The 11,182-nt window shown below is 45.6% G+C and overlaps 1 protein-coding gene across 1 annotated transcript; it reads left to right on the top strand.

Annotated features, from left to right (window-relative positions):
* Positions 1-631: 631 nt before the first annotated feature.
* On the top strand, positions 632-3,559 carry LOC132515716 (uncharacterized). Its single transcript, XM_060142071.1, has 2 exons — positions 632-1,592; positions 3,049-3,559. Exons 1-2 carry the CDS (start codon positions 632-634, stop codon positions 3,060-3,062), a joined length of 975 nt encoding a protein of 324 aa, XP_059998054.1. The 3' UTR covers positions 3,063-3,559.
* The last annotated feature ends 7,623 nt before the right edge of the window (positions 3,560-11,182 follow it).

The raw sequence follows: 11,182 nt of genomic DNA, 5'->3' as shown, positions 1-11,182 counted from the left end.
AACACAACCAAATCTATAATTTACATACGGGGAAGTGGGAAAACCTATAAAACTGACATATTCGCGCCCAAAAGGGTTCCTTCTTCGACCTCCTGCGTGAGGACCAAGGAACCCCGGTGCACCGGCCTTCAATAAACCTCTTGCGTTTTGCATCGACTTCCGACTCTTGTTGTTTCCTGGGCGAGTCGAAACTCCTAGGAGACCGCGCAGGTCTAACATTTGGGGGCTCGTCCGGGATTCCACTCGCCCCGGACCACAAGAACATCGGGAGTTGGAGGTACCAGGTAAGCTCGAGCTTGATTGTCTGTTTGTCCCTTGTTCTTTGTGGGCCATTATCGGAGGAAAGCCGTAAGAATCGGCTTATTATGGAATCTGTATCGGACCTCTGGCTAGGCAGACGTGCTAATAGCCGGCGTCCATGAGCCCTAGGGGACGCCCTGGTGGCTAATCTGGAAGGAGAGGCAAACTCTGTCTCCCCTTCACTCGGTTTCGGCAGTTCCCTTGGTGATAACTGCCATCTGAAGAAGTTTCGGTTTTGAAGCGAGCTCGCGGTGGCCCATGCGTATATGTGTTTCATGGAGTTTTAACTGTTTCTGTATTGTGGTCTATTCTTTTTCTCTGACGGACGACAATGGGACAAACTGTGACGACTCCTCTTTCCCTTACCCTAAGCCATTGGACCGAAGTTCGGGCCAGAGCCCATAATTTTTCGGTAGAGGTGAAGAAAGGAAAGTGGCAGACTTTGTGTGCCTCTGAATGGCCAACATTTCAGATAGGATGGCCCCCCGAAGGATCCTTTTTATTAGACAAGATTAAGCTGCTGAAGTCTAAGATATTTAATATAGATCCCCACGGACATCCAGACCAAGTACCATATGTCTTGGTCTGGGAAGATTTAATTCTCTCCCCACCTCCGTGGGTCCGGCCCTTTGTTTCCTCAACAGGTACGTCCGCGCACACATCAGCAGCGTCGGAGATATTAGCCTTAAAGAAAAACCCCAACACGGAAAAGCTACCTGACGCCCCGGATCCACCGAAGGCGATTTATCCTGACCCGCAGTCCGATTTGCTCCTTTTGGATTCCCCACCCCCTTATCCTCCGGCCCCAAATCCCCTACCACCTAGAGGACCCCCAGCTCCACTGCCCTCGGCACCAAGGGAACCATCCATGATGGAAGAAGAAAGGGGTCCCTCAGCGGGCACTAGGAGCCGGAGGGCTATCTCCCCGGACTCCACTGCCCTACCTCTTAGAGAGTATGGCCCCCCCGACGGCCAAGGGAATAGACCTCTCCAATACTGGCCCTTTTCCTCTGCAGATCTTTATAATTGGAAAATGCATAACCCAACTTTTTCCGAAAATCCACAGGCCCTTACCGCTTTAATAGAATCTCTTGTTTTCTCCCACCAGCCCACATGGGATGATTGTCAGCAGCTGCTTCAGACTCTCCTAACGACTGAGGAGAGGCAACGGGTTCTTTTAGAAGCCAGAAAAAATGTATTAGGCGCCAATGGGCAACCTACCCAGCTGCCTAACGAGATTGATGTTGGTTTCCCACTCGTCAGGCCAAACTGGGATTTCAATGCCCCGGAAGGTAGGGAGCGCCTGAAAATGTATCGCCAGGCTCTGGTGGCGGGTCTCCATGGAGCGGCCAGACGGCCCACTAATTTGGCTAAGGTAAGGGAAGTAACTCAGGGGCCCCAGGAATCGCCAACTGTGTTCCTGGAACGTTTAATGGAAGCCTTTAGACGCTTTACCCCTTATGATCCAACTTCGGAGGAACATAGGGCTACTATAGCAATGGCTTTCATTGATCAAGCGGCCCCTGATATTAGGAAGAAATTACAGAGGCTAGATGGCTTGCAGGGATTTTCGCTTCAGGAGTTAGTAAAAGAGGCAGATAAAGTATATAACAAAAGAGAAACAGAGGAAGAGAAGGAAGAAAGAAAGCAGAAAGAGCAGGCAGCCCGTGAAAGAAGACGAGATAAGAGACAAGAGAGGAATTTAAGTAAGATACTGGCCACTGTGGTTGGAGAAAGAAATATAGGGGATAGAAATGGGCAGGAAGGGCGAACGGCAGACAGAAGGCGACCATTAGACAAGGACCAATGTGCCTACTGTAAAGAAAAAGGACATTGGGCGAGAGAATGCCCTAAGAAAAAGAATGGAGGAAGGCCAACCAGAAACAAAATCTTAACATTGGAAGAAGAAGACTAGGAAAGTCAGGGCTCGAACCCTCTCCCCGAGCCCCGGGTAACTCTTAAAGTGGAGGGGGAACCTGTTCAATTTTTGGTAGATACCGGAGTCCAGCACTCCGTCCTTCTCCACTCAAAAGGTCCTATCTCAGCTAAAAGGTCATGGGTACAAGGAGCCACTGGGAATAAACAATATTCATGGACCACACGAAGGACAGTAGATCTTGGGATTGGACGAGTAACCCATTCATTTTTGATTATTCCGGAATGCCCCTATCCTTTGCTGGGAAGAGATTTACTCTCCAAAGTAGGGGCTTAAATCCACTTTCAGCCAGAAGGTCCCACCATAACTGATAATAAAGGAAGGTTACTTCAAATATTGACTATGAAATTAGAAGATGAATATAAATTATACGAGCAGCCTTCATCCTCACGAGTTAATGTTACAGATTGGGTAACTCGGTTCCCTCAAGCCTGGGCAGAAACTGCCGGAATGGGGATGGCCAAAAATCGGCCCCCGGTGCTAGTGGAACTCAAGGCAACTGCCACCCCAATAACGGTCCGTCAATACCCCATGAGTAGAGAAGCCAAAGACGGTATCCGTCCCCATATACAGAGGCTACTAGACTTGGGCATCTTAATAAGATGTCAATCAGCATGGAACACCCCTCTCCTGCCGGTAAAGAAACCAGGAACAAATGATTATCGGCCGGTGCAGGATCTACGAGAGGTAAACAAACGGGTGGCAGACCTCCACCCCACAGTTCCAAACCCTTACAACCTCCTGAGCACTCTTCCACCTCAACATACGTGGTATACTGTTTTGGACCTTAAAGATGCTTTTTTCTGTTTAAGACTCTCTCCCCTGAGCCAACCCTACTTTGCCTTCGAATGGAAAGATCCAACATCGGGAATGTCTGGTCAGCTGACATGGACACGGCTACCTCAGGGATTTAAGAACTCCCCGACCATCTTTGATGAAGCCCTCCATCAGGATTTGGCATTATATAGAGAATCAAATCCCCAGGTAACATTACTCCAATACGTTGATGATATTTTATTAGCTGCTGAGACCCAAGAAGATTGTATCAAGGGTACTGAAAAACTGTTAACGGAACTTGGAACCCTGGGATATAGAGCCTCAGCCAAGAAAGCACAAATATGCCAACAACAGGTCAGTTACCTGGGGTATCTATTAAAAGGGGGGCAAAGATGGCTCACGGAGAGCAGAAAGGATACGGTGGCCCAAATTCCGGCTCCCAAAAACGCCAGGCAGGTTAGAGAATTTTTGGGGACGGCCGGATTCTGTAGACTATGGATTCCAGGGTTTGCTGAGCTGGCAGCCCCATTGTACCCCCTAACCAAAAACAGCACTCCTTTCGTTTGGGGTGATAAGGAACAACGGGCTTTTGACCAAATCAAACGAGCTTTACTTTCAGCTCCAGCCCTAGGACTGCCAGATGTAACCAAACCTTTTCATTTATATGTGGCCGAAAATAAGGGCATTGCAAAAGGAGTATTGACTCAGAAATTGGGTCCCTGGAATCGCCCAGTTGCTTATTTGTCAAAAAAATTGGACCCTGTGGCATCAGGATGGCCCACCTGTTTAAAGATAATCGCTGCAGTGGCCCTTCTAGTCAAAGATGCTGACAAACTAACTTTAGGACAAAATCTAACGATAACAGCTCCTCATGCCCTGGAAAATGTAGTCCGTCAACCACCGGATAGGTGGCTAACTAATGCCAGGATGACCCATTACCAAACCCTGTTGCTAAACTCAGATCGCATCAAGTTTGCTCCAGCCACAGGACTCAATCCAGCCACCTTGCTACCTGATCCTGACTTGGAAGGCTCCACCATCATACATGATTGTCAGGAAGTACTGGCCGCAGCACACGGCAGTAGGCCAGATCCGATGGACCTGCCCCTCCCTGATGCTGATTTCACCTGGTTCACGGATGGGAACAGTTTCCTGGAGGAAGGTAAGCGTCAAACTGGGGCAGCCGTGGTAGACGGAAAACAAGTCATATGGGCAGCGGCGCTACCACAAGGGACCTCAGCCCAACGAGCTGAATTAATTGCCCTGACGAGGGCATTAGAGATGGCAGAGAATAAAAAAGTAAACATCTACACAGACAGTAGATATGCGTTTGCTACCGCTCATATCCACGGTGCCATTTACCAACAGAGAGGGCTACTAACTTCAGGTGGCAAAGAAATTAAAAACAAAGACGAAATCATGGCTTTGTTGACTGCACTCATGCTTCCTACTAAAGTCAGTATCATCCACTGCCCTGGACATCAAAAAGGAAATACCCCAATAATTAGGGGAAATAATATGGCTGACCAAGTGGCCCGAGAAATAGCATCGGGAGAAGTCATTCTAGGACTGTCAGATAAAGTTCCTGAAAAACCAGGCCGCGACGAAGAAATCATCCCGGCCACAACAAAAGGAACTTTGTCCCCTCAGCAAGCAGAATCCATGTTACAACAGATGCACAGATGGACACATTTGGGGACTAAAAAGATGGTAGCCTTGTTACAAAAAGCCGGGTACGAAACCCCTGGAATGACAAAATTAGCTGAACAAATTGTGCAGGAATGCGTCCCATGTCAACAGGTAAATGCTCAAAAAGGGAAACTTGAAACTGGAAAGAGACTCAGGGGGGACCGCCCAGGAACTTACTGGGAGGTGGACTTTACTGAAGTGCGTCCTGGAAGGTACGGTAATAAATACCTTTTAGTTTTTGTAGACACTTTTTCAGGATGGATAGAGGCTTTCCCAACAAAGAAAGAAACAGCTGCTGTAGTAGCCAAGAAGATTTTAGAAGAAATTTTTCCTCGATTTGGAGCACCAAAGGTAATAGGGTCTGATAATGGTCCAGCCTTCGTCGCCCAGGTAAGTCAGGATGTGGCCAGATATTTGGGAACTGATTGGAAATTACATTGTGCATATAGACCCCAGAGTTCAGGTCAGGTAGAAAGAATGAATAGAACTCTAAAAGAGACCCTAACCAAATTGTCCTTGGAGACTGGCGGTACAGATTGGACGGTGCTCCTTCCTTTAGCCCTGTTCCGGGTTAGGAATACACCTTCCCGGTACCATCTTACTCCTTTTGAGGTGCTATACGGGGCCCCACCTCCCCTTCTCACCTTAGGAGAAGAAATAAAACCAGACTGTCAAAATAACACTGACTTGTATGCTAGGCTATTGGGACTCCAACTGGTCCAAAAGGAGATATGGTCCCAACTCGCCGAGGCCTACCAACCGGGAACACCGGGAGAAACTCATCCTTTCCAAGTCGGGGACTCCGTATACGTCCGTCGGCATCGAACCCAGACGTTGGAACCTCGATGGAAAGGACCATACACCGTCCTCCTAACCACCCCAATGGCCATAAAAGTGGACGGCATCGCTGCCTGGATCCATGCTTCACACGTGAAAGCTGCACCAGCGGCGGCATCATCAGGATGGCAGGCCCAAAGAACGGACAACCCGCTCAAACTCAAGCTTCTACGAACCTAAGACTTATAATTTTGGTTTTACTGCCTTTACTGACTGTAAGTGATTTTAGCCCTCACCTGCCCCAACGTCTAACTTGGCAGGTAATTTCTCAAACTGGAGATATAACCTGGTCCATTAGCCATACTGCCCCTCCCTGGACCTGGTGGCCAGACCTTTTTCCTGATGTCTGTAAACTGGCCATAGGAGCTCCCTATTGGGATCTAGAGAGTTATTATGATCAGCATAATGCTCCGTCCCAACTTCTAACTAAAGCTGATTACTCCGGAGAGGGTTGTAAAAACCAGGTCCGAAGAAGTTGGCTCAGAACCCTCTCCTTCTATGTATGCCCCGGGTTCCATCGCCCCCGATCCCTGAATTATAAATGTGGGGGAACTGAAAATTTATATTGCCAAAACTGGGGATGTGAAACCACAGGAGATACTTATTGGAGACCCACCTCAACTTGGGATTTTATTACAGTAACAGCCAACTACACTCATACTTCTTATAGGGGTCCCTGACCCATTGCCCCCGAATGTTCAGGATGGTGCCACCCCCTCAAAATTTCCTTTAGTAATCCTGGAAAAAGAGATAAAAAATGGGTAAATGGCCACTCATGGGGCATTAGATTTTATAAGAATGGATATGATTTGGGAATATTAATGACCCTTAAGCTAAAGATTGAGACTCCTGCTCCTATATCAATAGGCCCAAATCCCGTACTTGGCCCCCCTTTGCTTCCCCCGGCCCCTTCAGCTACGTCAACAAAGAATGAGACTAATGAAACCTCTGGATCCAAAGAACCCACAGTTAAGCCTGGGACTCCACAGGATAGGATGCTTTCTTTGGTGCAGGCAGCCTTTACGGTCCTTAATGCTACAAACCCGGAGGCTACAAAATCATGTTGGCTCTGTTATGCTGCCCCTCCCCCTTATTATGATGCTATAGGATATAGTTCTAATTATACTAATGTCAGCTCCCCGGACCATTGTCGATGGAAACAGAAAGGGAACAGTAAATTAACTCTGTCTTCGGTTTCTGGAAATGGTACTTGTATAGGAACACCTCCCCAGTCCCATCGACACCTTTGTCATGATTTCAGCCTCCCTTCAGGCTCGGGATATCTTGTACCTCCCCAAGATGGATGGTGGGCATGTAACACGGGGCTCACCCCTTGTGTCTCTCTAGAGGTTCTCAACAATTCAGCTGATTTTTGTGTGCTAGTGCAATTAGTTCCTAGACTTATCTATCATTCAGATTCGTCCTTCTTAGATGAATACGAGGGAAAAACAAGAAGGAAGAGAGAACCTGTAACCCTCACATTGGCTGTCCTTCTAGGACTAGGAATATCTGCCGGGATAGGAACAGGAACCACAGCCCTCATACAACAACCCCAGTATTATGCAAGTTTAAGACAGGCTGTAGACATCGACCATCGAGCATTAGAAAGTTCCATAACTCAACTAAAGGAATCACTCACCTCACTTTCAGAAATGGTGTTGCAGAATAGAAGAGGCCTAGATTTGCTGTTTCTTAAAGAAGGGGGATTATGCGCCGCTCTAAAAGAAGAATGTTGCTTTTATATTAATCATTCAGGAACCATTACCAAAACCATGGATAAACTAAGGGAACGCTTAGATAAAAGGCAAAGGGAGAGAGAAAACGAAAAAGGATGTTTTCAATCATGGTTTGATAAGTCCCCCTGGTTTACCACCTTAATCTCTACTCTGTTGGGACCTCTTATTGTTTTATTGTTGATTTTAACTTTTGGACCATGTGTTCTAAATCGCTTGATAGCATTTATTAGAGAACGTATCAGTACTGTACAAGTTCTAATGTTAAGACAACAGTACCAAAGTTTACGAACAGAAGGTTGAGATTCCATGATTGGAATCAATAGTCACAAGAAAAAGGGGGGAATGTGGGACTCGAGAGACATTGTTCCAGCTAATGATTAAGAACTCTCCAGACAATAGGGGCTTCTTAGACAATGGGTGAATTTCCAGGATGTCCGGCCCCCTTCCGAGAAGGAGGGAGATAACAAAATGTAAAAAAGGTGTCTGTCAAAGACCAATCAGGCAGCTGGGGAGAAGGAGGGAGATAACAAAATGTAAAAAAGGTGTCTGTCAAAGACCAATCAGGCAGCTGGGGACAAGTTCCCTCTCTGGTCCGAGCCTAAGCCGGGACCAATCAGCAGGAGAACACAACCAAATCTATAATTTACATACGGGGAAGTGGGAAAACCTATAAAACTGACATATTCGCGCCCAAAAGGGTTCCTTCTTCGACCTCCTGCGTGAGGACCAAGGAACCCCGGTGCACCGGCCTTCAATAAACCTCTTGCGTTTTGCATCGACTTCCGACTCTTGTTGTTTCCTGGGCGAGTCGAAACTCCTAGGAGACCGCGCAGGTCTAACACCACAAAGGTCTGTTTCTCACTCAGGAAGTCCACTGTGGGCTGGATGACCCTCCCAGACGTCTGTCCACATGCTGTAGCTTGACCATCAAGGCTGATCTTGCATCTTTGTCATCTCCTCATGAGTCCTCCTTGACTGTCCCAGCAAGGGAAGAGACAGCTGGAGGGTTGAGCATTGCTTCTCCTGAGTTTTGACCTGTAAAAGTCACATATTCACAGCTCATCAGGCTGTGAATTAGTCACATGGCTCCACCTAAGGGATGTGGCCAACAGCCCTGTTTCTGTTTGAACTGGCCGGAATGACAATCATTATCCAAAAATGAATAGCAATGACAAGTATATAGATAGATGTTTCTCCCCTTTCCTTTAGGGGAAGCTCAAGGACCGGTATTTGTTGTGTGGAGTATTTGTTTACATGATGATGCTGATTCGTCAATGACAGTAAGAATAAATGTGCCTAGAAGGCAGGGACAGTGTTGCGTGGGTACTTATTGCTATTCTCTCCCAGCAGACCCCAGTCATATGACATTGAAAAGGCATTCTATAGAATGCCTTATAAGCCTGAAACAGCTTCTGACTTGCTATAATTCATCGTGACGAGAACTGGAAGCTGTGGTCTTGCCACTCTGGTAGCAGTTAGGAAACAATAGGAACTCAATAAGTTGCATTTCAGTTTTAGATGTAATCGCTGTTGTTGTTTGCCCCTTACCTAAATCTCTTTCGTAAGAAACAAATTAGTCTTCAGATAAATTTTGCATGTTAGACACCTTAGCCAAGTCTTAGCCAAACCAATCTGTAAGCCAGTCTTTGAATACAACGTGCGCTGACCACCGTCAGCATTTGTGCTCGTGGCTGCTTTTCTCATCACAGTAATGGGCCTGTGTTAGCCACATGTTGTCTCTCATCGAGCGCGGTTGACAGCACTCCCCTTGGGAGGTGGTTTGGCGAGCAACCACTGCCCAGAGAATGGCCCGTCTTGTTATTTTGGCTTTGGCCTTCTTAGAACCCACTCATGGATGAGCAAATGGTCCTTGGCTAGACTCCTAAAGTTAACTTGTTTTGCCTGCTGCCTTGACGTCTGAGTGCAAAGTTGGTGATATGTATTATTAAGTAAATGTGAGTTTAACAAAAATGTGCTGTGGTTTATGCACTGTTAATCTTATGCTGTGGTTTGAAACAATGTCTGGATTTCTACTGACTCCTTTGAGTTTACATATGTGCTTAGATACACCTGAATACTGGGTTCATTTTACTTCTCTGAGTGAACTCTTTTACGCAGGCTTTCGTTTTCTCCTCTAGGCCTGGTGCCATGCAACAAAAACTGTATACATGCCTGGTCATATTTTCATCTGTGTGCAGGCTGCCCCCTTGGGGTTTGAACATTAGTGTTTACTGATTTCCCCTGCCATATATATTTAAATGCAAAGAGTTTCATTCAGATGCAAAAAAGCCTGGCGGTTTGAGGAGGTGTAATTTTTCAATAATGAGCTTAGTATGTATAAAAAAGTAATGGGCACTTTTATATGGACTATTTATAAACTATTGAAGGGGAAAAAAGCACACTCCATTCTTGTCATTAGGATAAGGCAAACTACACGAGAAGGCTGTTCATTCAAGTTTAACTGATCTATATCAAAAGACTCAAGAATAGATGGAAATCAGTGTTTCAAAAAGACAGGAGGTTAAATAAAAAAATACTATACAACATTAATCCCAAGTAGTCCTTTTTTCTTTCTGTCTGCAATTTATTATAGCACTGGCAATAATAAAAGGAACCTGGAAAATGGTGATGGAAATGATCCTTTTTTTTTTAATTATTTGATAGTCTCATAATTGCAATCCAATATTTTGACTTTGGCTTCTTGTTTGAAAGTATCTTTGGTTATAGACCAGATTGTTCTTAACTAGATATAATCTACTTTCTGGATTTTCTAAGTGAAGAAAATCATATTTCATTGTACTCTAGCCTCTTATTTATATACTGAGAAATGCACTAATTCTTTTAATGGTATTAAATGAGTCTCCAGATTGTTAGTTATGGTTTTATAATTATTAATAGTCCAACTACATGCATTCAAACTTTCTTTTTTCTAGTGCTCATATGTTCACAGGAACTTAGCCCAAATGGTTAGGAATGAGATAGGTAAGTTGTAAGTGTTTAACACAGTGGTACAATATGAAGATGCCCAGACTCTACCCCTTAGAGGTGGGGGTAGAGACTGCAGCAAGGTTAGCATTTTGCTCATGATCAGTGATGAGCAAGGACATGGGCTTAGTCCTTTTCTATCAAGCTGGTGACCAAAAGCTGCGACAATTGCGCTCAAAGCCCCAATTAACACTCAGTTTCATTTAATGGCAGAGGTAAGGTGGACCAGAGTTTCTCAGTCTTTGACAAGTAACATTCAACAGGGAGGCTTTTTTAAGGCAGGCATCCCAAGATCCCATGTCCAGGACCCTCTTAGAGATTTGGATTCAGTAAGTCTGAGGTGGAATCCTGGCAACAATATGTTGGGTAAAGCCCCCAGATAGTTCTAATGAGTACTAAATGTTGTGAATTAGTGACCTATGCCTGTGGCCAGACTATCAAACCTGAATATGTGGAAAAAAAATCGAGGGAAAAAGGATTAGCTCAGTTCTGGCTCCACACCAAAAAGCACCAGAAGGCAGAATTCCTGATGTTTTTCCTAAACCTCAGAGGTTTAGAGCTGAGAAGTCTCTCCTTCCATAAGTCACAAAACACTGGCAAGTGCTTGGTGATTTCCTTGTGGTAGATAAGAGTGGACTATTCACTCTATTCACACCAGGAAAATTATTCACTACGTATCTTGAGAGTTGCCGGAGTCCTATTTATCCAGGAGAGCTTCCTGCTGGGGTTGCAGAACTGGGCATCCTTGAAGGCCCTCTCATTTCTCACTGAAGGTGAAGACCACCCCAACTCTTGTCTCCCTATTCACCCTCTTCTTCTCCCAGAACTCTGGGGTCCTCGTCATTCACATACATTCATTCAAAATCTATTTGAGTGCCTACTACGTGCCAGGCTCATTAGACATGTAACAAGTAATCCTAAC

This window comes from Lagenorhynchus albirostris, chromosome 2 (assembly GCF_949774975.1).
Source record: "Lagenorhynchus albirostris chromosome 2, mLagAlb1.1, whole genome shotgun sequence".
Classification (NCBI taxonomy): Eukaryota; Metazoa; Chordata; class Mammalia; order Artiodactyla; family Delphinidae; genus Lagenorhynchus; species Lagenorhynchus albirostris.
This window is presented reverse-complemented; position numbering and strand designations above follow the sequence as displayed.